The sequence below is a fragment of the Phalacrocorax aristotelis genome, chromosome 6 (genome assembly GCF_949628215.1).
Source record: "Phalacrocorax aristotelis chromosome 6, bGulAri2.1, whole genome shotgun sequence".
NCBI classification, from domain to species: domain Eukaryota; kingdom Metazoa; phylum Chordata; class Aves; order Suliformes; family Phalacrocoracidae; genus Phalacrocorax; species Phalacrocorax aristotelis.
In genome coordinates, this window is record NC_134281.1 from 41,330,174 (window position 1) to 41,354,448 (window position 24,275).

Sequence of the window (24,275 nt, forward strand, 5' to 3'; positions counted from 1 at the left end):
CAGATCTAATCTGAAATAAGAACATGTTTCCCCCTAAATGTCAAAGTATTATATAGAATTATAAAAAAGTAAATTCTGTTAATGACAGGAAAAAAACAGAAAAAACAAGACCATTCTGGATGAAATTAAATCTCATCCCATCCTCATCCCACCCCCTGCCTTCAAGGGATTAAATACTAAAACTGACAGAGACTAAGAATATGTCAACTATGGCTAAGAAGGTATAGATTAAAAGTGGCAAATTTACATACTCACACACACACCACCTGGAAACCGAAAGGCCCTACATACCACCAAAACTGCTCCTGATTAGTCATGAAATTCAACCACAAGTTCAATTTTCAGTCTTTAAAAGGGACAGTTGCCCTTGAGATAATTTCATCATCAAATACTATGAGGCATGCACATGGGAAAAAAAACCCTCCAGCATTGTAAAAAGAGTCCTTTGTTAATTCATTTGGACCACCAAAGAGCATTATTGTTCTCTCCCTATTATTCACAACTGAAATGACCTTAAAATGTCTCATGAACAACCCTGTGATCTAGCAAATTTTATAGTGAAGAACTACAATAAGCAGTTGCAGTTAACTCTTAAGCATGTTAAAATATAAAACAGAAAACACACAGACAAGAGAAAAGAAGTTATTTGTATTTAATGTTCCTTACCCCCGAACTTGTATCAGTACTTTTTAGTTGATTTTGTTGTTTGGCATGTCCAGCCCGCAAAGCTCCCGCAGAAATATTTGTTAAGGTCTGATGATAAGGCTGGGATCCCGAGACAACTGCTTCGGTAGTTGGTTGTTTATCTGGAGCGTTATTTTGCCCTGGTATAGCTTGTGCAACAATGTGCTGATTCGGAAAGAATGGCAGCATGCCCATCGCTGTTGCTGCTGTTTGAATTGGAGTCAGATTAGATGCTGCAGTCAACCATAAATGGAGAAACTTTTCTGTTAGACAAGATTTATCAGTACATTTTGTTTGTGGTTTTTACTAAGTGATGAGAAAAACATTTAGAGATCTATCTTACAGCTGTCCCGGAACACTGGATTCTGACGATAGTTTTTATTCTTTTACCATCCCACGAGCAAACAACTCTATTTAAAGCTAATACAATAGAGTAAAACTCTTGACTTTTCCAGATATTCACTATCATAACCAATTACTTAGTGTTTCCTGTCACTTCCAAAAACGTGTGAACAACTCCTAGAGGATTCTGTACTGGAACAGAGGGGAGAAAACACCACCTCAACTGGCATTAGTAAAACTCTTTTTACAAACAAAAGAACTAGGAAGTATTCTCCAAAATTAAAACCCAGACATTCAAAATAGGTTTCTCCCCCGCCCCCCCCCCCCCAAGCTTTTCCTTGCTCCTGGTTACCATTACTCAGTCTAGAACTGCAGAATACATGGCTCTCAGTGCAGGAAACAAAAAAGATGTACTAAGCAGTATCAACTGATCTTTCCTCATAAAAATTGAGGGCATCAGTGGTGCAGAAATTTGTATTCAAAATTGACATCTGTCACAGACTGGATGTTAAAGCTCTATTGTTTAACGAAATGAATGCAAGAAATCTCTTCAGCTACTCAGATTTACCTGCTCTGAAACAACAAACCCCAAAATTTGGGTCTTAAATAAAAACATATTCCAAGCGTACTAAAAATGGTAGTAACTGAGCAAGCAGAATATTTAACAACCTGCAAATATTCAACCAATGCCACAGTGTACCCTTTCTTCCCTGACAAAGAGATGAGAGAAGCCAGGCAACAAGACATTTCTTTTCCTGCTTGAACCAGGTTACAGTTGGTTATATAGATATATAACTTGTTACCTTGCTTAACTATGTAGCTATATAACATGCATTACTGTCCAGCTCTCTGCCTACCTTACCGTGCAGTGATAAGGTTCAAAGATATTATTGCTTTTGCTAAAGTGGGAGAAAGTAAGGTGCATAATTTCAAGCTGAGCATTTCTACTGATTTGGTATGAAATAAAATGTCATTTACACTTAAGAGCTTCTCCACGGGTTCCCATGCCTGAACTCAGTGATGGCATTACCCCTATTCCCAGTACTGTCTGAAGCAGCATTGTTGGAGGTTCTCCCAGCAAACCTGGTTTCTATAAGAAAGAATAGAAAACTATGTAAATGATTAAAACAATCGGTCTGTAGGTATTACTTATAACTTTCACATTTGGTTAATCTTTTTAGATACACCAAACTGTTAAATTACAGTAGATGAAGAAGATTCTTATAACTGAAAAAAACCTAATAATGTCCAAAGACAGTCAACGTTAAAGTGATGACCTTACACTATTAGCCTGAATGTTTTCCATCTTCATCAATTGCTGCTGTGGCAATGGTAGGTGAGCAGGGCTCTGCAGCAGTAAGTTAGATGTACTCCCCAGAACTGAACTCTACGAAATTAATAAAAGAAGTGTTAGTTGACAGTCATGGAAAACAGTACATTCTTGAAACATTTTCAGATGGTACTGCTGAAAGAAATTTAAATTAGTTTCTGAGTTAATACAGCAAAGGAAAAAAACTATTTCCCCACACTAGTTCCCCAGAACTAAATTTTTGCTTCACTCACAGAAAGTTATTTCAAGTTTTTTTAACCTCTCTTCCTCCTACCCCTTTTTTTCACCTCACAACCACACGTATGCTTCCTGATGGCTTTTCAAGGATCAATAGTATACTCCAAATACAAGCTAGACTCCATTGTAGCCCCTGTGTCTAAGCCAACAGGGAAAGCTAAATGTGTTTGAAGCCTCTGTACACAGACTAGATAGGGGAGTTACCTACAGTGCCAATAAGAAAGATGACACACAAGGACTTGAGGGGATCATGAGCTCTACGAATAAGGTCTTCATTGTTTGTTAACATTTGCATTGTGCCTTGCACTGCAATTCTAATACATAACCTCTGCCAAGTGTCTATACACTTCACAGGACTCGGTTGTAACTGGCAGGGACTCTCACCTCTTGGCTTTACAGTTACCAAACAGTATCTTTGCTTTCAAAGAAGAACATCAGATACGTTCCCCCCCCCATTTTTAGTGGCAACTATCTATATGAAATCCTATTCCAGAACCATTAAAAAGCTTACAAATCACAGTGCCTACAGATTGTTAAGCCTATAAAACATTAAATATGTTTCATTCAAAAAATCCTGGATCAGTCTGCCACCAGAATTAAGGCACTTAATCAACTTGGAGGGACCACATTCAGACTCTGCAACTGGTATATTCAGCAGTAAACTGTCTTTCTGGCAGCAGCTCCTGAACATGACTTGCCAGGCAAAATATAGGTTGCTCTTCAAACCTTTTTGTACAGCAGTGCAAGAGTAGATATATGGGACACTGACTCTGCCAAATCACGAGTATAGCCATCCTAACTTTTTTTTGAAATCTCCTACATAGGAAAGATCACCAAAACGGGGTAATGAAGATGGAACCCAAAAGAAGGCAGCTATCCCAATGCACGGCTTTGCATATTTTGCAGCCTCCTGCAAAACCTCACAAATATTTTCAAGCTTAGGTTTTATCTGTGTGTGGTATCAAATTTCCTAGGGAAAACCCTCTATGCCTATAATATGGTCTTCTGGACTCAGAAATGTGCAATATAAAACAAAAAAGGGCCATATCTAGATTAGTTATGCATCTGCTATTTTAATTGTCATAGTGATTTCCAGTAGAAATCATCCAGGGCTGCTTATTGTCACCAATACAAATGATTGTTCCTTCTAAACTTGGTTTGGTCAACAAAGAAGATGCATTAGTTCAACTGCAAAACCTTCAGAAATACAAGAGCGGAAAATCCGGTTGGTTAATCCTCAAAAGAAAGTCTCTGGGTTAATAAAGTTTTAATAAACTGCTGGATGACTCAGGAAAACACATCACTGAGAAAGCTTAAAATGCATTATTTTGGCACATAATAATTGTAACTAAGAGAAGTTAAAAGAAAGAAGTTGAAAGTCATGCTACCTCCCAGAGCTGAAAGATTACTGGATGAATAACCTATTTGTTCAAATTCCCCTCTGTTGAATCTTTTTTTATCAATTATTTTATGATGTGGCATTATCATCCTAAAATATTATTTCTCCTCATTACATTACTTTACAAAACCTTGAACATAAAACAGAGAACCAAGATATACAGGAAGCTGAATCAGTGTGTGACTGGGGAGGTGGGGACAGAGTCCAGGCAAGACACAGTCTGTTCCTTTATGTTGTGACAATACAGGACAATAAAAACAGTGACCTGGTTCTCTGGCTTTAGAGAATACTCTGAAATAAGTCACTGAATAACAGAAAGATGTGCCTAATAGAAGGAATTGGGATAATCAAATCACTGTCAATAAAATTCAGGTGATTAGACCAGGTTTGGAGCTACTTAAATGACAGGAAGCTCCATGGAAGAGAATTAGACTTGTAAGTCTCTGAAGGGAAAACACAAAGTTGTTTGGCTGCAGCACCGTTAAGCCAAAAAACATTGGATCATCATCAGTCACAGTGTTAACTGTGTAAAACATGCCTGTCTCCAGCTGTGATTAGAAAACATTCACATTGCCTTCCAAGGCTGAAGAGAGAGCAGCAGTAACTAAATATACCAATTGAAAAATGTCATTTATATAAAAGAAGTACAAGCAAACAACAATGTTTTTTCATTGTACAGGCAAAAGCAACTCATCTGATGGGGCAAAATTAAGTGGTATTTATTCAAAATTAATATATTCACCTACAAGCAGAAAAAAACAGAAAAGCTAAATATACTCAACATAAGGAGTATCTCTGCATTTTGATCTGGCCTTTGTTAAGACCTGTAAGTCTGTGTTTGCCAAAAGAAGAGCAGAAATAAGAATTACTTAAGGGGATTTTATTTTTTAAATTGGAATCCCCGAAAAATCAAAAATACTAAGTCAAAGTGAATGACTCCAGTCCCTCATAGGTTCTTATGAAAATCCCCACCATGAATATTAAAGACGGATTTCGGTCCCTGGCAGACCCGGAGAAATCTCTGACAGAACCTCAATGCAGAGCCCAGGCAGGCTGCTGGCCAAGTAAACTGCTGCAGGGAGGAGTTCTGGTTGTGGGTGCTATTCTATCACGTTCTCATCACCAATTTCTAGGGCAAACTCATCCCAAATAACCTGTATAGTATCTTTCAGAAATTCTGGTGTCCATATGGAAGTCGTAACAACTTTACAGTGAATTACAGATACTCCGAGAACACTTTAAGCAGCTTATAACCTTGGGGTTTTTCTGACTAAGAAGTAACATCTGCAAATTACTTTTTTTTTTTTTTTTATGGCATATATAGCACTTCTTGGTTCCTGCAAGCTTCAAAATGAAGATAACGATGCTAAGCTGCTTGGCTAGAATAAGATAAAATAATTGACTCTCTACATGAAGTGTGTATGAGCAGCTCCAAGAGAAATGGATGTACCATGCTCCTCAAGCTCTAAATTAAAGAGGATATTTTTGCCAGTAACAGCAACTTGTCTCTACATCAGCAGGTGTTAGCAAATCAAAAGCTCAGTTAAGATAAAATAACTCACTTGTGGACAGTGAGTACAGTCTGCTCTTACATCTTCATAGCCTTTTCACAGTAAAATGCTTTTCTTAAAGACAGCTTTAATGAGAACACTTGATTTTAGTTGTAATTTCTTAGAACTTTGAGAATATTTTTCAGTATAAGAGCTCCACAAATATGTATTTTGACAAAAGTTTTTTTGTCACATACCTGATGAACTTTATTCAACTGCAAAAAAGGTGGGCCAACTGCTGAGTTTATAAGGTGAGGTAAACCTGCAGATGCTCCAAGAACTGTTTTGGGAACACAAGACAAAGTTTCAGTGTTTTGTAAGTTTAGCAAGTATAGATCTTTATAAGAGTTATTCTGAATTTGTCAGATTTTGTTCCCATGAAACTTTCCAGTATACTAAAGGTCACTATAATGAAACCTTTCAATACTCCCAGCTTTGATCTGCAATTAACAGCATATCAGAGATCAAATATACTTTTATGGAGGTCCTCTAAAGCTGAGAGTTTTGCTCAAAAGATGCAGAAATGCCTGCAGTTGACGGCAAGACCACAGTATTAGCTAAAATGCTTTGAAACTTCAACGTTAGCTAAAGTGTTTCTTCAGTAAAGTGTTCACTTCACACACAATTTCTGTGCATATACTGTCAGTAGATGATGTCACAAACTCTTAGCTGTCCCCCGCTTGACTCTTGAAATTATCTGTTCTCATTCCTGTTCCTAATACTTTCACTATTTGAAATGTGGTAAGATTGTTTTTAATACGTTTATTCACATCCATTCTAATGAGAGGTCAGAGAAATGTTTTTGGCTAATGCTGTTATGAAATATTGTGTATGACTATAATATCATCCCAGTGAATAACGATTTACATTGGAATCAACAGGAGAAAGACTCAGGCTGCAAAATTCAGATCTAGAATCAGATTTAAACTTGCCATTTTAATGATGTCTGCAAAGGACACTTCATTTTAAACCCATTTCTAATACAAGCATTCAGAGACCACAGAGTCAATGTGAGGACATTTTTAAGGTAACACCACATTTTTCCCAGATGCAATAGTGTAACAATCCATCTCTTGCTTTTGCTTCAGAAGATGTGAAAGTGTCTACACAAACACACTGAAACAGTGTCTGCCCAGATTTTAAAATAGCATTCCTGCTTGTCTCCTTTGCTGAAAGCTTTGCATCACATCAAGAACAAGGTTTCTTTTTTTAACTCGTTCTGAAACAACTTACCAGGTTTAACAGCATGTCCACGCAACTGGGGCTGCAGTAACATTTGCAACATTGCTGGATTATTAAAACTTTTCATGATCTGCACTGGATTTGGCTCTGGAAGCAAGCCTTTCCTATTGTTCCTCATCTCCGATTAGGAGAGACACAAAAATGTTAGAATCAGGAGAAAACAAATAACATATTTAAATCCCTCAAACTTGTGTGATTGTAATGTACACATTTCATTTTACGCAGAAAAAAACATCTCTTTCCCTGTTTCCTGCTCCTTTCCATGGTCCTCTTCCCTCAGATGAAACATCAAACAAACTATTCACCCAGAACTCCAAGAATATTATTTTTCCTAAGACACATTTCTTTTTTTTCCCTTAAACCAAGACAGAGTTATCAATAAAGGAGAATATGAAAGCCACTGTTAACATGAACATCACAAACCATCTTATAATAGCACCACTCATGTCTTTTATAAAGATGTAGGCTAAAGCTAGCCTAAGTAATGAGACTGTTCTGCTCCTACTTTTGAGGCAGCTTCATGAAACACCACATCCAATTTTCTAGGAAATAATTTGATAAGACATTTGAGTGTAAAAAGCCTTCTTCTATATCAAGTATGAAATTAAACTATTTGCCCTACCTTGAAATTTATCTTAAAACTGCCAAATTCTTGCCTCTCTGTTTTAAACCAAGTTTAACTTGTCAAATAACTCCACTTACAGTTACTTTTGTTTTGAACTGGAACAATTTCTCATACATAAAATCAAACTTACTAAAATCCCAGAGTTACACAAATATAACTTTCTGATACCTTATGGCCATATTTTGCCATTCCTCCTTGCAGAATATGGCCATGCTTTTCCTAGAAAGGAGACTGAATTGGGCTGACTAAAAAGGCTAATACTTCAAAAAGCTTGGCTCGTGTTCCTAATGTAAAGCAGCTGAATCTCTCTGACCCAACTCATTCTGAAAACAGACTTTCAAATATCTTACCATCCTTTGCGCTGCTATAAGTGCTGCTAACGTGCTTCTGCCTGGCGCTCCCGGAGCACAGTATGACACCTGGACTCTCTTTCCTTTGATAATCACGCCATCGGTGACTTCTTGTACTTTCTCAGCCTGCTCTGCAGTTTCATACTCAACCACCGCAAAGTCACCAATATAACTATCTTCATCTTGAGCAAACTGAAACAACATTTCACAATACACTGAACAAAACAGAATTTCAGGAACTGCCTTGCAATATTTTCAGGTATCCCTTGCAAAATATTTTGTGAACAGCTGACACCCTATGTTAATGCCTACCCAAATGAGTATGTTTCTTTTTCAAACATGCAAGATATAAGATGAATATACTATCTTTATATGATATTTGGCATGCATGCTTTATCTACTTGAATTACCACCTTCATTTCAATGTGATCTCATAGAGAACCTAAGCTATGACATTTATTTAACATGTATTTTCAGAACAAAGAAGGAAGGAGAAGGAAATTGTAAATACAGCTCTATGCTACAATAATTTTTATTTTTATTTTGCAGGATAAGAATTATAAACTCATTATTGTTCAGTTTTTAAGCCTACAATAATAAAAAATGTCATTCATCAGACATGATAGTTGTTGAAACGTGTAACAATACAAATTCCACTGATATATACTGCCTTTTAGGAGAATATGAAGTCTGTGGTTGTATTTAATGCCAAGAGATGATGCCAGACCGATCAATCAAGCAGACTGGAGACAGGCTTACGTGTCAAACAATGCTCTGTCCTTTGTTTGCAGAGTTTTATAGCAGAATGAGCAGATTTAAATCAAACAAAAAAAGGGGATGAGAAGGGAGGGAATAAAGCTTAGGCAAAAATCTCCAGTACCAAAATGAACAGAAATTATATACTAATACTAGCTCTGATGTGGAAGCGAGGAAATCTCTTCTAGATTTCACTGGATAAAAACAACCTATTCCCAACGATTACATCCCACAAACTTACACTAACAACTGAAATATAAATCTCAAAGATTCTGGGGAAAAAAAAAAAAAAAGAGGCTGGTCAGATATTTAATGCCACTGTTAAAGACTAGCCTCTGGGCCACACATACATACATGGTGGGGGCAGGGGTGGGTGGGTGGGGGTGTGTGTGTGTGTGTGTGTGTAAAGTTGACATAGGAAATTAATGAGGTTTTCTGGTCCATTTTGTTGAAGCAAAGGACAAAACATTGTTCCTGTAAGTCCTAGAAAAATACCGTTTCCTAAGACCCATGTATAAGTATCAGGCTTCAGCTCTTCCTAACAGAACATTTCAATAGAGGAGAAATCAAGTTGACTTAAAAAAATGGTAACGTTGGAATAAAATTAAATAAACCAGTTTCTTAGCTGAACTCATGAAATAATTTTAGGTAAAAGATCATATTTACGTGATGAAATACTGCATCAGAGTTACCAGCAGAACTAAGCTATGAAAGCAGCATAAGACAGCTACGTTAAAGAAGCCATACCAGGAGATGGGCAAAATGGTCATAGTGACCCTACTGGAGGGACAATCTGAGTGCAGGAGTGGTGTGAAGGCTGGATTGGCCAAAACTAGGAAACGGAAGAAAGAGGGAGACTCTAGTCATGAAGATGTAAAATAACAAGAGCACAAGCAAACATTTTTGTTTTTCTAAATTGTATTCATTCTCCTAAAAGTTTTCCAGACAAAGGCACTTCTCCTAGTCATTCTCTGTTGAAATTCCCTCCCACCCATGTTTCTGCTACCCTGTCGTCTCCTAGTTTTCCTCTTATGTCTCTACCCATCACGTCATACCCTCTCCTTGCTTCTTCCACACTTTCTTGGGTCTTCCTCCTTCTCTTTTCTTTGTACTTACTTTTTAGGTCATTTCACTCATGAAACCATAATTAATTAGCACTATTGCAATGAGAATTCACTCACTGTCTTCCCTTTTTCATCTATCACATTTGAACTACTTGTTTACCTACCTCCACCCTCCTATCTTCCCTCTCCAGAGGGCTGCTTCCCCCTTTAGCACATGGGGTTCACCTCCATCACTCACCCATTACGTCTGCAAACCAGGAGACGTGCCTCTCCCAGCCACCCCTTGAGGCAGTCTCCCTTACCAGTCAGTACCTGTTGGATGCCCAATGGAAACATGAGGCATGACTGACAATAGATCACACGTTTATTCTCTGGAAATGACTAAGAATAAATCATAAGTTATCATAAGTAAACCTATTTTTCTTCTGTTATCATACGTCTATGATCTACCTGTCAGTCTATTACACAGTGTGTTTACAACTGATAGGTAATATGAGAACATGCCAAGAATGTTTTCTTGGATATATTTTTGACTGAGTGCCTATTTCCTAATTCAAAAGCATACTATTTAATTCCTGTATTTCATAAAAGCATGTATTTATTGCCATTTACTGATAGAACACATACAGAAACAGACCCTCGCATACACCAGGCGTGACCCATGTATCATTATGACTTAAGAAGGAATGTAAAAGTGAAATTTTAAGTGCACAGTAAAATACTGCTAGTGAAAATCATCTTTATCAAAGAAGCCTGTATTCTTTGAACTTCAGAATTTTAAAAGAATGTTGAAAAGTTGTTGGGGGAGCTGATAACAGCCTCCAGATTATCTGACAGCTGGAAAAATGCCCTGAAGGAAAAGACTTTAAAACATCAATCTGTTTAGCTAATTAAACTAAGACTGAGCAAGTGACTTGCTTACAGCATTCAATACCTTCTTACAGGAAGAAAACAGCGCAGAGCAAAGGTTTCTCTATCTAGTCATCAGTGAGGTGAAGCTGAAGCCAGATACATACAACTGAGAAAACGGGCACAAGTGCAAGATAACAAGGGATGGGCAGTTTCTGGGAAGAGTTACTTCCAGATTAGGTATCTCCTGGTGTATTTGGATCAAGCAAGTATAAGGATGTGCTTTAGCCAACTACAAATTACTGCGGTTTGAGAAGAGCATTAAGGAAAATGTGATGGCCTGCAGGTGGTCCGACTAGACAGCCTGATGGACCTTCTGGTCTTAGAAGCTGAGAATCTCTAGTTACTTATCCCTGAAGCTAATCCCTGAGCAGCCTTCCAAGACACTTAAGGGGGAAAAAAAACCCACAACTGAAATAATACCCAATTGTGTGACTACAAAGCAAGCTTTCTTTCTACTGCCAGTTTATAGTACACTAGTCTGCACCATTTCCATGAGGAACATTTCATTTGTGGTCTAGCATTTCACAAGTCACGATGATGAGAAGGAAACCTTTGCACTCGCGAAGTCCAGTAAGGATCCGCCTCTTCTGTACCTGCAAGCTTTCCAAAAGATGTACCACTTCTATCACTGGCAAGCCCAGCCAACTATGAGACCCAAGTCTACATCTTCTCCAGTTAGGGAAAAAAATACATTTGCAGAGGTTTCTTAAATATATTAATTTTTTTATATATATATACACACACATATATTCTCCATCATCTGAACTGTCGCACTTGTGGTATTCATACATTCCCATTTTCTTTACTGAGTAATCAAACCATTATCAACGCTTACTTTAAAAGCCCTCTAAAATATTTCTAAAATTATTTTCAATAAAATACATGAGGAGGGGATGTCTTATTAATATTTTATTGGCACTTGACGGGAGTGGTCTCCTGCAGAATTCCCAGATGACATCAACCAATCACTGCAAAACCATATCAATAAAGCATCTGTACCACATCATATACCGCAACGCCAATGTATAACCATTCACTACTTACATGACAAATAAAAGGATAAGATACCAAGCAGTGCAGATGGAAATACAGAACTACTATCTTCCAAAAGATACAAATTCAACATACCTGGCAGAAAACAGGTTTATACTTTAGTGAGAAAGCTTGGATCAGTTCTTTTGTATCAGTGTAGTCTTTTTGAAGTTTATCTACACAAAGGCACTTGGAGTGAATAAGATTTGTTGTCAACTGGTTCACATCCATCCACTGTGCAAAAAGAATGCTCTCATCTAACTGTTTCCCCAGAAGTTCCAGTCTCGCCTTTGCAGCAGAGTCCTTCTTCATATATTCCACAAAGCCATAGCCCTTTGAATGGCCAGTAACTTCATTATAGACCAAAAAACATCTCTCAACATTGCCATATGCACGCACAAGTTCTTCAAACTCTTCTATCGTAAATGAAATGGGCAAATTAGTAATGCACAGCAAAGCATCTGTTGGTTGGAGTTGCACAGATATTTCTTTTCCCCGAAGAGAATACTGGTGAAATTTCCGAATCGCGTTTTGAGCCTGCTCTCCATTTAACAGAGTAACAAACGCTGTAAGAGACCAAAACAAGTTACATCACCTACCACAGTTTCTCTCCAGCTACAGAGGTAATTACTATACCTCTCCTTCCTGCCAAAACCCACCAGTATAAGTCACAGGAAAAATAAGAGTTTGAGATTTACACTGAAGATGCAATGGATAGAGAGATATGCTGTAATACATATTTTGAAATTTGGCATTATCGACTGGACGTCATGAGTAATTAACTCAAAGAGTGATGGTAGAAACACAGATACACACAACCTCACTACTTGTAACAACAAAATTTTACATTTGGGAAACAAAAATCAATTACATTTTATACAGAAGTCAATACATTGCTGATTCTACTGACTTTCTCTGAAGACAGCATCCATAAATTCTCACTTCGAGATTACTGGATGTGTTTTTGGTGGACGCAAGGCTGGGCACTCGAATGTGTCTTCAATGTTTTCAATGCCAAAATGTGTAAGATCACCTTCAGAGAATGAAACAGGCATCCTTCTTCTAGAACAGGCTCCAAAACCACAGATCTCAGCAGCAAGTACCACCCAAATCTTTAAGGGAGGGCAGTGGGCAGGACCAGCAAAGGTTCAAAGAGAACTAGAAACAGCAGACCTGTTCTTACATAGATCCTACAGCTGCTTCATTTCCTTTCCCTGCAATAGTATTCTTGTTTTCTTATTTCATTTTGTCCTTTATTTTATAGTGTTTTCTCACTCCAACTCCACCCACTCCAGCCACCAGCCCTGGTGATGTCACAGCCACATCAGAGTGGGTTCACTGCACGTGGTGGTCCACATCTCAAAGGGGTCGGTGACACGGTTGGCCCCAGCCAGCTATAAAAAGGCCTGCACCAGACCAGACTGGCAGATGCTCCAGCGAGGCAAGCCAGGGCTGAGAGGAGCAGGCACGGAGGGTTAGGCAAGGGGGTTGGGGCTGCCCACGGCAACGGAGGGTGACTTATGTTGCGTTTGTTTCCAGCCAGGCTCCTGGAAAAGGATGTAACCAGACCGTGGCTCCTGTCCCTCTCACCAGAGAGCTGACAATGCTCTACAGTAGAGATATGACAGCCCTAGCCTCTACCCCATCCTGGTCTTGCAGAGCGCTTCGCAAAGCCATGGGCAATGGGAGTTCCATGAACTTCTCCCCTGGGGAGCTGAGGGGTAGGCCCCAAACAAGATCCTGATACCACTCCTGCTGATGTCATGGCCATGTCACAAGCAGCAGACTGCTTGTGCTCATCCATGTCACAGTGCGGGTGGAGGCTTGATTGGCCCCAGATGGCTATAAAAAGAGGGAGTCTCAGACAAGACTGGCAGATGAGTGGGCAAAGACTTAGAGGCTCTGCAACAACCACTATATCTGTCCCTGTTACCATCATCCCACAGACAGCAAGAGGGTGCCCAGAGACATAAGCAAAGACAAAGTTGCACGACCCACCCTATCTGTACCCCTTCCAGGTCCCACAGACAGCTCAAAGACACCCACAGCGCTGGTCTCCACAAGCAACACAACATCCACCACTGCCGTACCATGTGGTAGTCCCCCAGGCAGCTGGAAGGAAAACGCAGCCATGGTGACAGGGAACGCTGAAACACCTACTGTATCTGTAACCAGTCCTCATCCCACAGAGAACCAGAAGGTGCCCACAGACGTGGGCAAAAGGCAACAGCAATACCTACCCTATATGTATCCCATCCAGGTCAAGAGGCAGCTCATCAAAGCCCCCAGCACTGGACAATGAGCGCACTACAACACTTACCACCTCTGTACCACGCCACGCTCCCACAAGCGTCTGGAAGGAATATGCAGCCGTGAACATAGGGATATCCAAATCATCCACTGTATCTGTACTCCATCATCACCCTATAGGCAGCCACAGCCTGCCCACACACATGGGACAAGGGAGAGCTCCAACATGGACTGTATCTGTACCCCTCCCAGGCTCTACAGGCAGCTCAAAGATGCCCACAGCCCTGGACTCTGGTAGCACCACAACATCCACTGCCTCCATACCACGGCATAGTCCCACAAGCACGTGGAAAAACACGTAGCCAAGGACAAAGGGATCTCCAAAACACACGCCCTATCCATATCCCGTCATCACCATCCCACAGACAGCTAGAGGGTGCCCACAGACGTGGGCAAAGACAGAGCCGCACCACCCACCTTATCTGTACCTCATTCACGTCCCATAGGCAGCTCGAAGGAGCCCACAGCCCTGGACTCCAGGAGCACGCAACAACCACCACCTTTGGACCATGCCATGCTCCCACATGCAGCTGGAAGGAACACGCAGCCATGGGACAAAGGGACATCCAAAACACCCACTCTACCTGTACTCTGTCATCATCCTATAGGCAGCAGAAGGTGAACATGCTCGTCGGAAAGGCAGAGCTGTGCCATTGACTGTATCTGTACCCCATACAGATCCCACAGGCAGCACGAAGACACATGCAGCCCTTATCTGTGGGAGCATCGCAACATCCTCTGCCTCTGTACCATGTCATGATCCCATGAGCACCTGGAAGGAATACACAACCATGGACAAAGGGATCTCCAAAACACCTGCCATATCTGTACCCATTATCATCATCCAAGAGACAGTCAGAAGGTGGCCAAACTAATAGGCATCTTGGGAGACCTACAACACTCAACTGATCTGTCTACCACCCAGGTCCCACAGGCATCTAGAGTCACGCACAGCAGTGGAGAACTAGAGCACCGCAACAACCACGACCTATGTACCACACCATGCTCCCAACTGGCAGGAACATGCAGCTTGAACGGAGCACTGCAACAATCACCATGTCTGTACTACACCATGGTTCCACAAGCATCCGGAAGGAATACACAGCCATGAACATAGGGATTTCCACAACGCCCACCGTACCTGTACTCCACCATCGCCCTATAGGCAACCACAGGCTGCCCACACACAGGGGACAAGGGAGAGCTGCACCATCAACTGTGTATGTACCCCATAAAGATCTCACAGATAGCGCAAATACATGCTCAGCTGTGGACAATGGGAGCATCACAACATCCACTTCCTCTATACCATGTTATGATGCCACAAGCAGCTGGAAGGAACACACAGCCATGGACAAAGGGATCTCCAAGACACCCACCATATCTGTACCTCATCGTTGTCATCCCACGCACAGCCAGAAGGTGCCTGAGGACGTGGCACCCACAGGCCAACTGTATCTCTCCCCCATCCAGGTCAAACAGGCAGCTCAGACATGCCCACAGCAGTGGACAATGGGAGCACCAAAACTTACCACCATCATTGTACCATGTCATGGTCCCACAAGCACCTGGAAGGAAAATGCAGCTGTGCACAAAGGGATCTCCCAAACACCCACTGTATCTCTACCCCATCATCACCCTGTAGGCAGCCAGAAGGTGCTCATGGACATGAGCAAAAGGCACCCTCAACACCCATCCTATCTGTACCCCATCCAGGTCAAGCAGGCAGTTCATAGACACCCTCAGCAGTGGACAACAGGACCACTGAAAAAAAAACCCACCGTCATTCTACCACGTCAGGGTCCCAGAAGCAGCTGGAAGGAATACGCAGTCAAGGACAAAGGGATCTCCCTAATACCCACCCTATCTGTACTCCATAAGCAGGCAGAATGTGCCCGCTGATGTGGGCAAAAGGAGACCTGCATCATTGACACTATCTCTACCCCTTTAAGGCTCTACAGGCAGCTCTAAGACACCCACAGAAGCTGACTCGGGGACCATTGCAACATCCGCTGCCTCTATATCACGTCATGGCCCCAGAAGCAGGTAGAAGGAACACACAGCCATGGACAAGGGATCTCCGAAACAATCACCGTATCTGTACCTCATCATCGTCATCCCACACACAGCCAGAAGGTGCTCATGGACGTGAGCAAAAGGCACCCGCAACACTCACCCTATATGTACCCCCTCCAGGTCAAACAGGCAGTTCAAAGATGCCCACAGCCTGCGACAATGGGAGCGCCACAACACTCACCACCTCTTTTACTATGTCATGGTCCGACAAGCAGCTGGAAGGAAGATGCAGCCATGGACAACGGGAGCTCCACAACACCCTCCATATTTGCATCACATCACCATCACAGAGGCAGCCAGAAGGTGCCCACAGCTTCTTGCTCACAGTTATCTGTACCTCATCCAGGTTCCCCAAGCACGTCAAACATATCCATATCCATGGAGAAGGGAGCATCTCAATGCCCATTGTATCTGTACCCCATCACGGTCAGAGGAAGCCACATACCAAAACTACTAGCACCACATATAATCTGGTATAGAAAGAACATGAGTAGGAAGACCTGAGAGGCTGGAGAACTTTGTTGTATAATAACACGTTAAGATTCTGTGACAGTGCCTCTGAACACAGTTTTTCAGCCTTCATGAATCCAGAGATAAACTAATTTAATCTATCCAAATAAGAAGCCAATAAAAAATAAACCACCTACAGTGTATTTCAGCATGAAAATTTGCAGAGGCATGCAGTAAAACATAGAAAAATTCACATGAAGAGGCAAAGTACTATATATATCTACAGATACAAAGACACACATATGTATACACTAAAATCAATGCAAATACACAACACAGTAAAAACTATGAGAGCTTCTGGATTAAATGAAGAATTCATCCTTCTCTTACTCTTTCCAGGTATTTTCAAATTTTTCCCTTCACACTGAACACAGATGTTCTGTTGCTAGATAGGAGACTACAGTACCTCACACACAAACTGGTCTTATTCCACATTCAGAAGTCAAATTTGCAAGATAAGGGAACGTTAAAGCACTAATTTTTTTGCTCATCCAGAGACAGGTGTAACCTTACAAAATCCTGACAGAAGTCTATCACAGCTACCGCATTAAGATTTTGTCTTGGAAACCAAGGTTGCCTAAGGAGATAGCCCAGGCTGTGGGACCTATGGCAGTTTGGAAGGAGAGTAATGCGTAGGGAAATATTTATCCATTTCTATATCTCACAAGTGCTAGAAATCTATGAATACCTTATTTAGAGAATTAATTTGTAAACAAAGGATCAGACTTGAATTATTCAGGATTTAATTCAGGACAATATTTCCTTCAAAGACTGAAGTATTCCTTTATTAAATTGCTTCTGACAACACAAATGCGTCTGGAGCTAGGTATGTTTTCCTCTGATCATGTCATAGGCACATAGCCTCAGGACTAGCTTTTCAAAGGAAATCAGGCAGTTGAGGTTAGCTTCGTCCCAAAGAGACACTAAAACAGTACAGCTGAGAGATACCATATCTACCTGTCTACCTATCTGCTTCTGGCTGACATCAGGGAAGTTTCCAACTCTCCACTGGCTTCCGTAGAAGGTGACAAACTAAAGCCAAAAAAGGCGCTGAGGGACAATCAAGGTATGTGACGGCAGAGAAGTTGATGACTTCATACATGGCAGATGATGTTCCTCACTAGTTTCGTCACAGAATTGAAACATATGACACTGGAAGATTTTTAATTCTTACCTGTTCTTTTATTTCTGTCCACATAACAATACTTGATTTCATAATCTTTAAATAAGTCATGGATTTCCTGAAAGAGAAAAGCATAAGTAACATCAGATAAATAATTCACCAAACCAAATAAGTGTATAAATCCATCTTCATTTAAAAAAAAACCAAACAAACAGAAAAAAAAACCCAAAGAACAAAAAACCCAAAAAACTTTCCCAACAGAAAATTTCACCATAGAAACGCTACCAAATATTTGTTTTTAAAAGAGCTGGTGATACTACTGCAGCAACGGTTTTACCTCACATAAAAAACTGGCTTACTGAATTTTATTAATTTACTTTTCATTATATAAAGTCACATAAGCACAACAGGGTGTCCTGCTGACTGTCTTTTGATAAAGACGAATAACAGTTCATTAAATAGCAAAACCTCCACAATTTCTCCAAAGTACAGCTAGCATAGTTAAAATACCACATGGACAAGAAACACTGGCAACATCACATCATGCATTTTACTGAGGGCAGGCAACACTGTGCTAAAATGCAACAGGTGCTTTAGTTTCCTACAACTGCTCAAGTTCACTTTAACAGATTTTTCACTCTTTTAATAATGAATATTCTTTCAACCAGCAGATAATTGTTCCCAGACTACCCCCTGGAAAGTATCCTCTATCAGTTATTGCACAGATGCTCAATGAAAAATCAATCCCAAGAGCATTATTTGCTCCTGCTAATTAATGGGGAGAGAGCAGAGGTGTGGGAGGGGTGGGTAGAGCAAGTTTAAGAGGTGTGTACCAGCTTGCTACAGGTATTCCCCAACAAGAGCAAGCAAGGTGTATGCACATGCCCCCAAAACAACACGAACGATTATCAGTTCAGTGGTGAGAATGCAGAGGTGAATATTAATCATCCCCAAGAAGAAACCATGAGTAGTAACCTAGATATATATAATATTCTTTTAGCTGGATAAATCCCATACACAATAGCAAAAGATCATCTGAGTAAGCAAAATAAAAAACTTTGTAAGAAAGTTTAATTGCAGACAATTTCCAGTAGCCCAGCCTACTTGCCAGTTTGCTAATTCAATTGGGTTCTCTATGACTGGTATCAGGTGTGTACCTTTTAGTCAAGTGAGCACCAATCTCTAGTTTCACTAGTTAACAGCTGTCAAATACCACATTAATAAAATATGGCAGCATTTCTCAAGCTACCAGCCATTCTCTAATCAGATGTGATAAGAAGGTGGTTTCTGAAAAGCAAAATACGCCAGCCACAATTCAGATTCAAGTCAGACAGGCAATCTGACTGTGGACATCTCTCTAATGAGAATTAGAGAGTAGTTCATTCTCAGTCATGAGAAGCTGAGAAAACACTTTCTGTACAGTTTCATACAGCTCACCTGTATTGTGGCACTGAAGACTCTAAAGATGTTATTTCTGTCCCACTTAAAAAGGGTAAATATGTCCCCCTTTTTCTATTTGATACACTACCTTGCAAGAGAAATACTGATTTTATATGATGATTAAGTAGCAGGAAATATTATTTCAAACAGCTCTGAACACTCTTTTGAAAGTTGTTTGTGAATCAGATGATTCCATGATTTCCTGGTAACTGAAACTTTAATCAGGAGGGAAAATAGCCTCTAGTAAACATACCTTCATGGGCTAATCATGAGGTCTTATGTAAAAAATGATGAGAACATAAGGAAGCTTTAAAATTAAAACCTAACTTAAGCAAACTAAATTTTGTAAAGATTTTAACACTGATTTCCTCAGGTTGTTGCAAGCACTGCCAAGTTTGTGCAATGGGCTCTTCCAGGAAATGTGTTTTTTCTTGTGTTCCCCCAGCCCCCGTGGCAGGGCCGAGACCTTTACCTGTGGAACTGGGTTTGTGTAGTATTTCAGTGAAAGCATTTTTCAAATAAAGACCATTTGTGACAATATACAAAAAATAAAACACACCACGCTGACTCTTAAGCAAATGTATACTCCTTCAAATTAGAGAGATCTGAAAATATTATGAAGAATCTTAGTGTAACATACACAGATATTTACATAAGTACTAAGCCGGCTTTTGAACTCGGGCACTTCTCTAAACTTTACCTTTAATATCTTTCAACACTTAGGTCTGTTAGAAAAGAATGAACACTATCACCATTTTAATGTTAACAGTTTCTGTTCCCAGCAGCTCAGAGCAGAAATGTTAGGAAAAGCAACAAGAACAATTTACCCACTGTTCCTAACCAGGTTCAGCTGTGCACCACCAAATCACCACGCACTAATGGCAGAGAACATAGTTGGTCGCTTTGGTGTAAGCAGTTACCTGGTACTTGGGCCAGGAAGGTGTGTTTACTCCAGGAGGAGAAACAGGTCATCCAAGTCAGGTATATTCTCTGGTGTGACCCTATTAACTTGCAAGGAATGTAAGCAGAGGGCTGTTTCCCTGAGCACAGCAGAAACAAATAGCTGCAGTTCGTTCCCTGCTCCTGACCTCCTGGTGGCCTGCCAGCCCATGCACCCAGGAGTCCAGCCGCCGCACCCCCTACGCCAGCCCTCTCCCCACATCAGGGCCACCACTGCACACCCCCATGGAGAAGCTGTCAGCCCCTTACCAGGAAAACCGTTTGTCCTCCCTGAGTTAGCCTTACCATAGCATTGCCTTCTGCTGGGCAGCCACACCAGAAATGCAATGCACACGCTCACCATTTATCACACGAGGTTTAGCAAAGTAGTAGTAATAAACCCAGTGGTGGTACCACATGCAAGCAGTGGCTTCCATCCCCAGCTGCCACCACTTTGCCCACACTCACAATATCCACTAACAAACCATCTATTGATCAAGCCTGGCCTCTGATGAGTATTTTTTCTACATAACATTTACAAAACTGCTAAATGATTTTTTCCTCTTTTATAAACAAACTAATCTACTAATCAAAAAAAAAAAAAAGTCTTACAATTACCACAATAATCATCATTTAATAGCATCACATTAAGGCTAAACAAAATGGCAACATCCACTAGCATGCAGAAAGGTCTAGCTGCCCTGAGTGTCACGCACTGAACATCAGGCTAGATTATAATCTTTTGACAACAAAAATTGTAAGCTGTTATAAAGCTATCTACCAGACATACAGCAGTCACGTATCCCATGAATTTTCCAACAGAAACACTGTTTATAGTGGTTCATATCTTGGTCCTTAATTATTGCACTCCTAGGATTGACTCGTAGTTGGCTCCTGAACCAGATGTAAAACTCGGCACCAACTCTTGGGCATCGAGGTGTGTCTGTACTTGAGCAAAGTCCCTGCCAGGCAGCTCCCAGGGGATGTATGCCTCGGTCAAAGCAAGGATGATACATACCGCAGAAACAGAGAGGAGAAGAGAAAACAGAGGAGAGAGCTTCCTCAGAGTAACAGCAGTTGCATAAACACATGGGCCATGCCAGCAACTTTAACTAAACATCTCGGAACAGAAATATAACCAATAATGCTTAACTACCATACAGCCCCTTCAACCTTTAAAGTTCTTAAAAGCAGACTTTGAAAGCTAGTTCATCTTATCATCAGTAAAAAATAAATCCTAACTAGAAAATAAATCAATTAATACTTCAAAATTAGCAGAAAAAGCAAAATCAAATATATCAAATACATTAAGAGAAAACACTAGTAAACACAGGCTGAATATAGTAGTAAATAACACATTTTTAAAGTAGTAGAAACGTGGTCTTGAAATACTTCACTTCTTGGCCTGCCCTGTCTTGTCTTGGATAGAAAAACTGTCAACTGTTTTTACCACATACTATCAACTTGAAATTTGCATTTCTCAAACGGAAAGAATGCCTTTCTTAGAAAGGATCTGTCTTTATGTTTTATTGCCTGCATTTTTTTAAACATAAACAAGAAAGGGAGTCATTAACAGGCACATTTGCCCTATTTATCAAATTAGTAAAGCTCAATGTATTATTGCTGATAAAATCAGCTTTTCATACCCAGAATCTCATAGTACCAGAAAATAAATATGGAAGAAATAGTCATCACCTGGAACAATATACCATGTATTTAAAGCTTACAGCACCCTAAAACCAAGTCTTTTTCTTTTTCTAGATATAAGACTGAACTATGTTATTCTGGCATCAAAAAAATATTTAACAATTATAATGGTACCTGGCCAGATTTCTACAGTAAGCCTTAGTGGTGTTTCCAATATAAAGACTGTACAAGCCTGGCCTATAACTTGGCTCTCAGTAAGTAGCTGAAGGCCTAAACTTCACATGCATATTCTTGAAATGGGAATCAATTATGTTTTAAGTAGTAGAACTAAATAACATATTTGGCTAACCAAGAAGGTTTAAATCATATCATAACTAAAAAAAGACTTTGTGGAAATTTGTGCAGGCAGAGCAGGAAAGAGGAGGACTTCTCAGGAAAAAGCTTTACATTTACAAACAGTATAATGGGATGTTCATTTAATTCAAATTTTGGACCATTAAAATCTTTGAGTCCATGGCATGACACATGGATTTCACTACATATACACAAAAAAAAGAAGGTCTGCCAAAAAAAAAAAAAAGGGTAGAAAAGGGTAGTAAGTGAGAGATTATCAACATGGTTTAAAATAATAATCTGTTACTGAGGGAAAATCCCAGAAACTCTGCTGGAGAGTAAGAAGTGGGGGTGGGGTCCATAGCCCTAACAAGAGGGTTAAATGAAAAAGCACAAGGGCTCATGCAAAGTCCAATTTTAAACACCTGTCCACTAATGACCACAGAAGTAGGAGGTCCTCAAATTTTCACCAACTGGGAATTTACTCCCAAATAAATCCTCCCTTGCTGATTGGGCTCACCATACTGTATAGTATATTCTCTTGACAAATTTTCAAGTTTTTTTCAATGCTGCATTAAAGAAAGTTGTTAGGTGAGCAATGGCTGTGGGATCAAGTCTAAGATGCGTCGCAGATGTCCACCTGCTTAGGCATCCAGGAACAGTGAGCACTGAGGTATGCCCTAAAGCTTTTGCTCAGCACATCCCTTCTTCACTTCCACAGTCACAAACTATGAAACTTGAAATAAAAGCAAACCTGTAATTCTAAGCCATAAACTGCCTTCGGGGCAAACTTTTTTGTTTGAGAACTGACTCTCACTTTTGTAAGATCATACCCTCCAAAAACCTTCAGTAAATAAAAGAAAACATTAGGACAGAACAACAACAGTTTCTCAATAATGTTACAATGGACATGGAATGAAAAACATATTTCTCTGATCTTTCAGAGACATATTAGTGTGTTAATAAGAGGAACACTATGGAACTGGAAATTAATTTCATCATCCTGGGAGTACTGGGTGGTATGCAAGCTAAATGAAAGATGAAGAAGGCATAGAAGAGGTAACATGACAGAGCAAGAGCAGAAAGCAAAATAAAAGCAATAAAGAAAAATCAAAAAGCATGTACATCCTAAGGCATGAGAGCTACTCACTATCCAGCAAGTATGCCTTTCACGTTCAGCCAGTGTGACAGAGGACTAACTAAAACACAAAGGCCCCTTCTACTTAAATGTCTGGCGTACAACAGATTGGGAGAGAGTACTTCCTCAAATCATCACAGTTCATTAAAAGCTTTTGATCAAAAAGGAACAAGGAAAAATTGTAGCTAATCCAGAAAGAAGGGGGGGGGGGGGGGGGGGGAGAAAACCGAACTCCACCAGAAACGGCATCATGCTAACTAGAGATTTGTCTTTTGATCAGGAACAGGCACCAGTGAAAAAAACCTGTGCGGGTACATCAGGTCCCAAAACACAAAATAAATCCCTATCCCAGATGGACTGCACCAGTTTCTCAACACCTAAATGTTTCATCCTTCTTTAGATTCTGTCATGCCAAAGAAGAACTACAGGGTATTAAAATAATTAATCAGCCCTACTTTACTTCATGTCCTACATTAAATTAGAACACCCCCTCTATAAGATTTATTTTCTAGCCTGAGATGTTAAAGGAGAAGAGCAGAAATGTGAATGCAATATGGCAGCATTTAAATATAATCAAACACAGGAAAAAGCTGGTTGAAAGCAATTGTATCTTCCACAGCACTGGCTCCTTAGCTGCAATGAGGGGAATCAAAAAGTGAACAGCTATTGTTGGTCTGCTAAGTTTACCAACAAAGACTGGAGATTTTGCTACAAATCTCAGTAATGATTAGCAAGAAAGATAACTTCCTAACAGCAACTCCATGGGATCCAAACTGGTATGCCAGGGAACCAGACTGCTGATTACATCACAGTTACGAGCTACTGCTCCTATGGAAGTTAATCAGACATAAATAAGGAACCACTAACTGTGAAAAAACAATTACTTTGGGGAAATAAAAAACAATTCTTCTAATCCATTGGGGTAATTACAAAAACAAAACAAAAAGAAGCGGACTTGCCATACAATACCCCAGCAAAATAAAACTTCCCATTTAGTAAGGTACAACTTCGCTTACACTCTGGTCATCCTGAAGTTCTTGGCATCTCTTTATCACTAAAGGAGAAAAGAAGTTATCACTTCCTTCCCTCCCTCTGCCCAGAGCAGTCCTCCTGCCTCCCAAAGCACGCACAGCAGTTTTATGATAGTTCCAAGCACCTTCAATTTGCAATGCATGCCTTTGAATGCTGCATTTTCAACATCATATACGATTGTGTTCCTTGCTATTGAAGTGGATT

General features: G+C 40.2%; 1 protein-coding gene across 9 annotated transcripts in view; it reads right to left on the minus strand.

Moving 5' to 3' along the window:
* The window catches only part of RAVER2 (ribonucleoprotein, PTB binding 2), a 39,683-nt gene that overhangs the window by 10,021 nt on the left and 5,387 nt on the right, over nucleotides 1–24,275 (minus strand). For 4 of the 9 annotated variants that reach the window (XM_075097366.1, XM_075097364.1, XM_075097360.1 and 1 more), the window contains exons 2-9: nucleotides 17,594–17,660; nucleotides 11,620–12,089; nucleotides 7,760–7,951; nucleotides 6,776–6,902; nucleotides 5,740–5,822; nucleotides 2,309–2,413; nucleotides 2,005–2,116; nucleotides 667–917 (exon numbers count right to left, since the gene is read on the minus strand). In XM_075097366.1, coding sequence (XP_074953467.1) covers nucleotides 667–917; nucleotides 2,005–2,116; nucleotides 2,309–2,413; nucleotides 5,740–5,822; nucleotides 6,776–6,902; nucleotides 7,760–7,951; nucleotides 11,620–12,089; nucleotides 17,594–17,660 — 1,407 coding nt within the window. The remainder of the gene's footprint in view (nucleotides 1–666; nucleotides 918–2,004; nucleotides 2,117–2,308; nucleotides 2,414–5,739; nucleotides 5,823–6,775; nucleotides 6,903–7,759; nucleotides 7,952–11,619; nucleotides 12,090–17,593; nucleotides 17,661–24,275) is intronic. The other 5 variants (XM_075097365.1, XM_075097362.1, XM_075097358.1 and 2 more) reach the window with 2 other exon arrangements.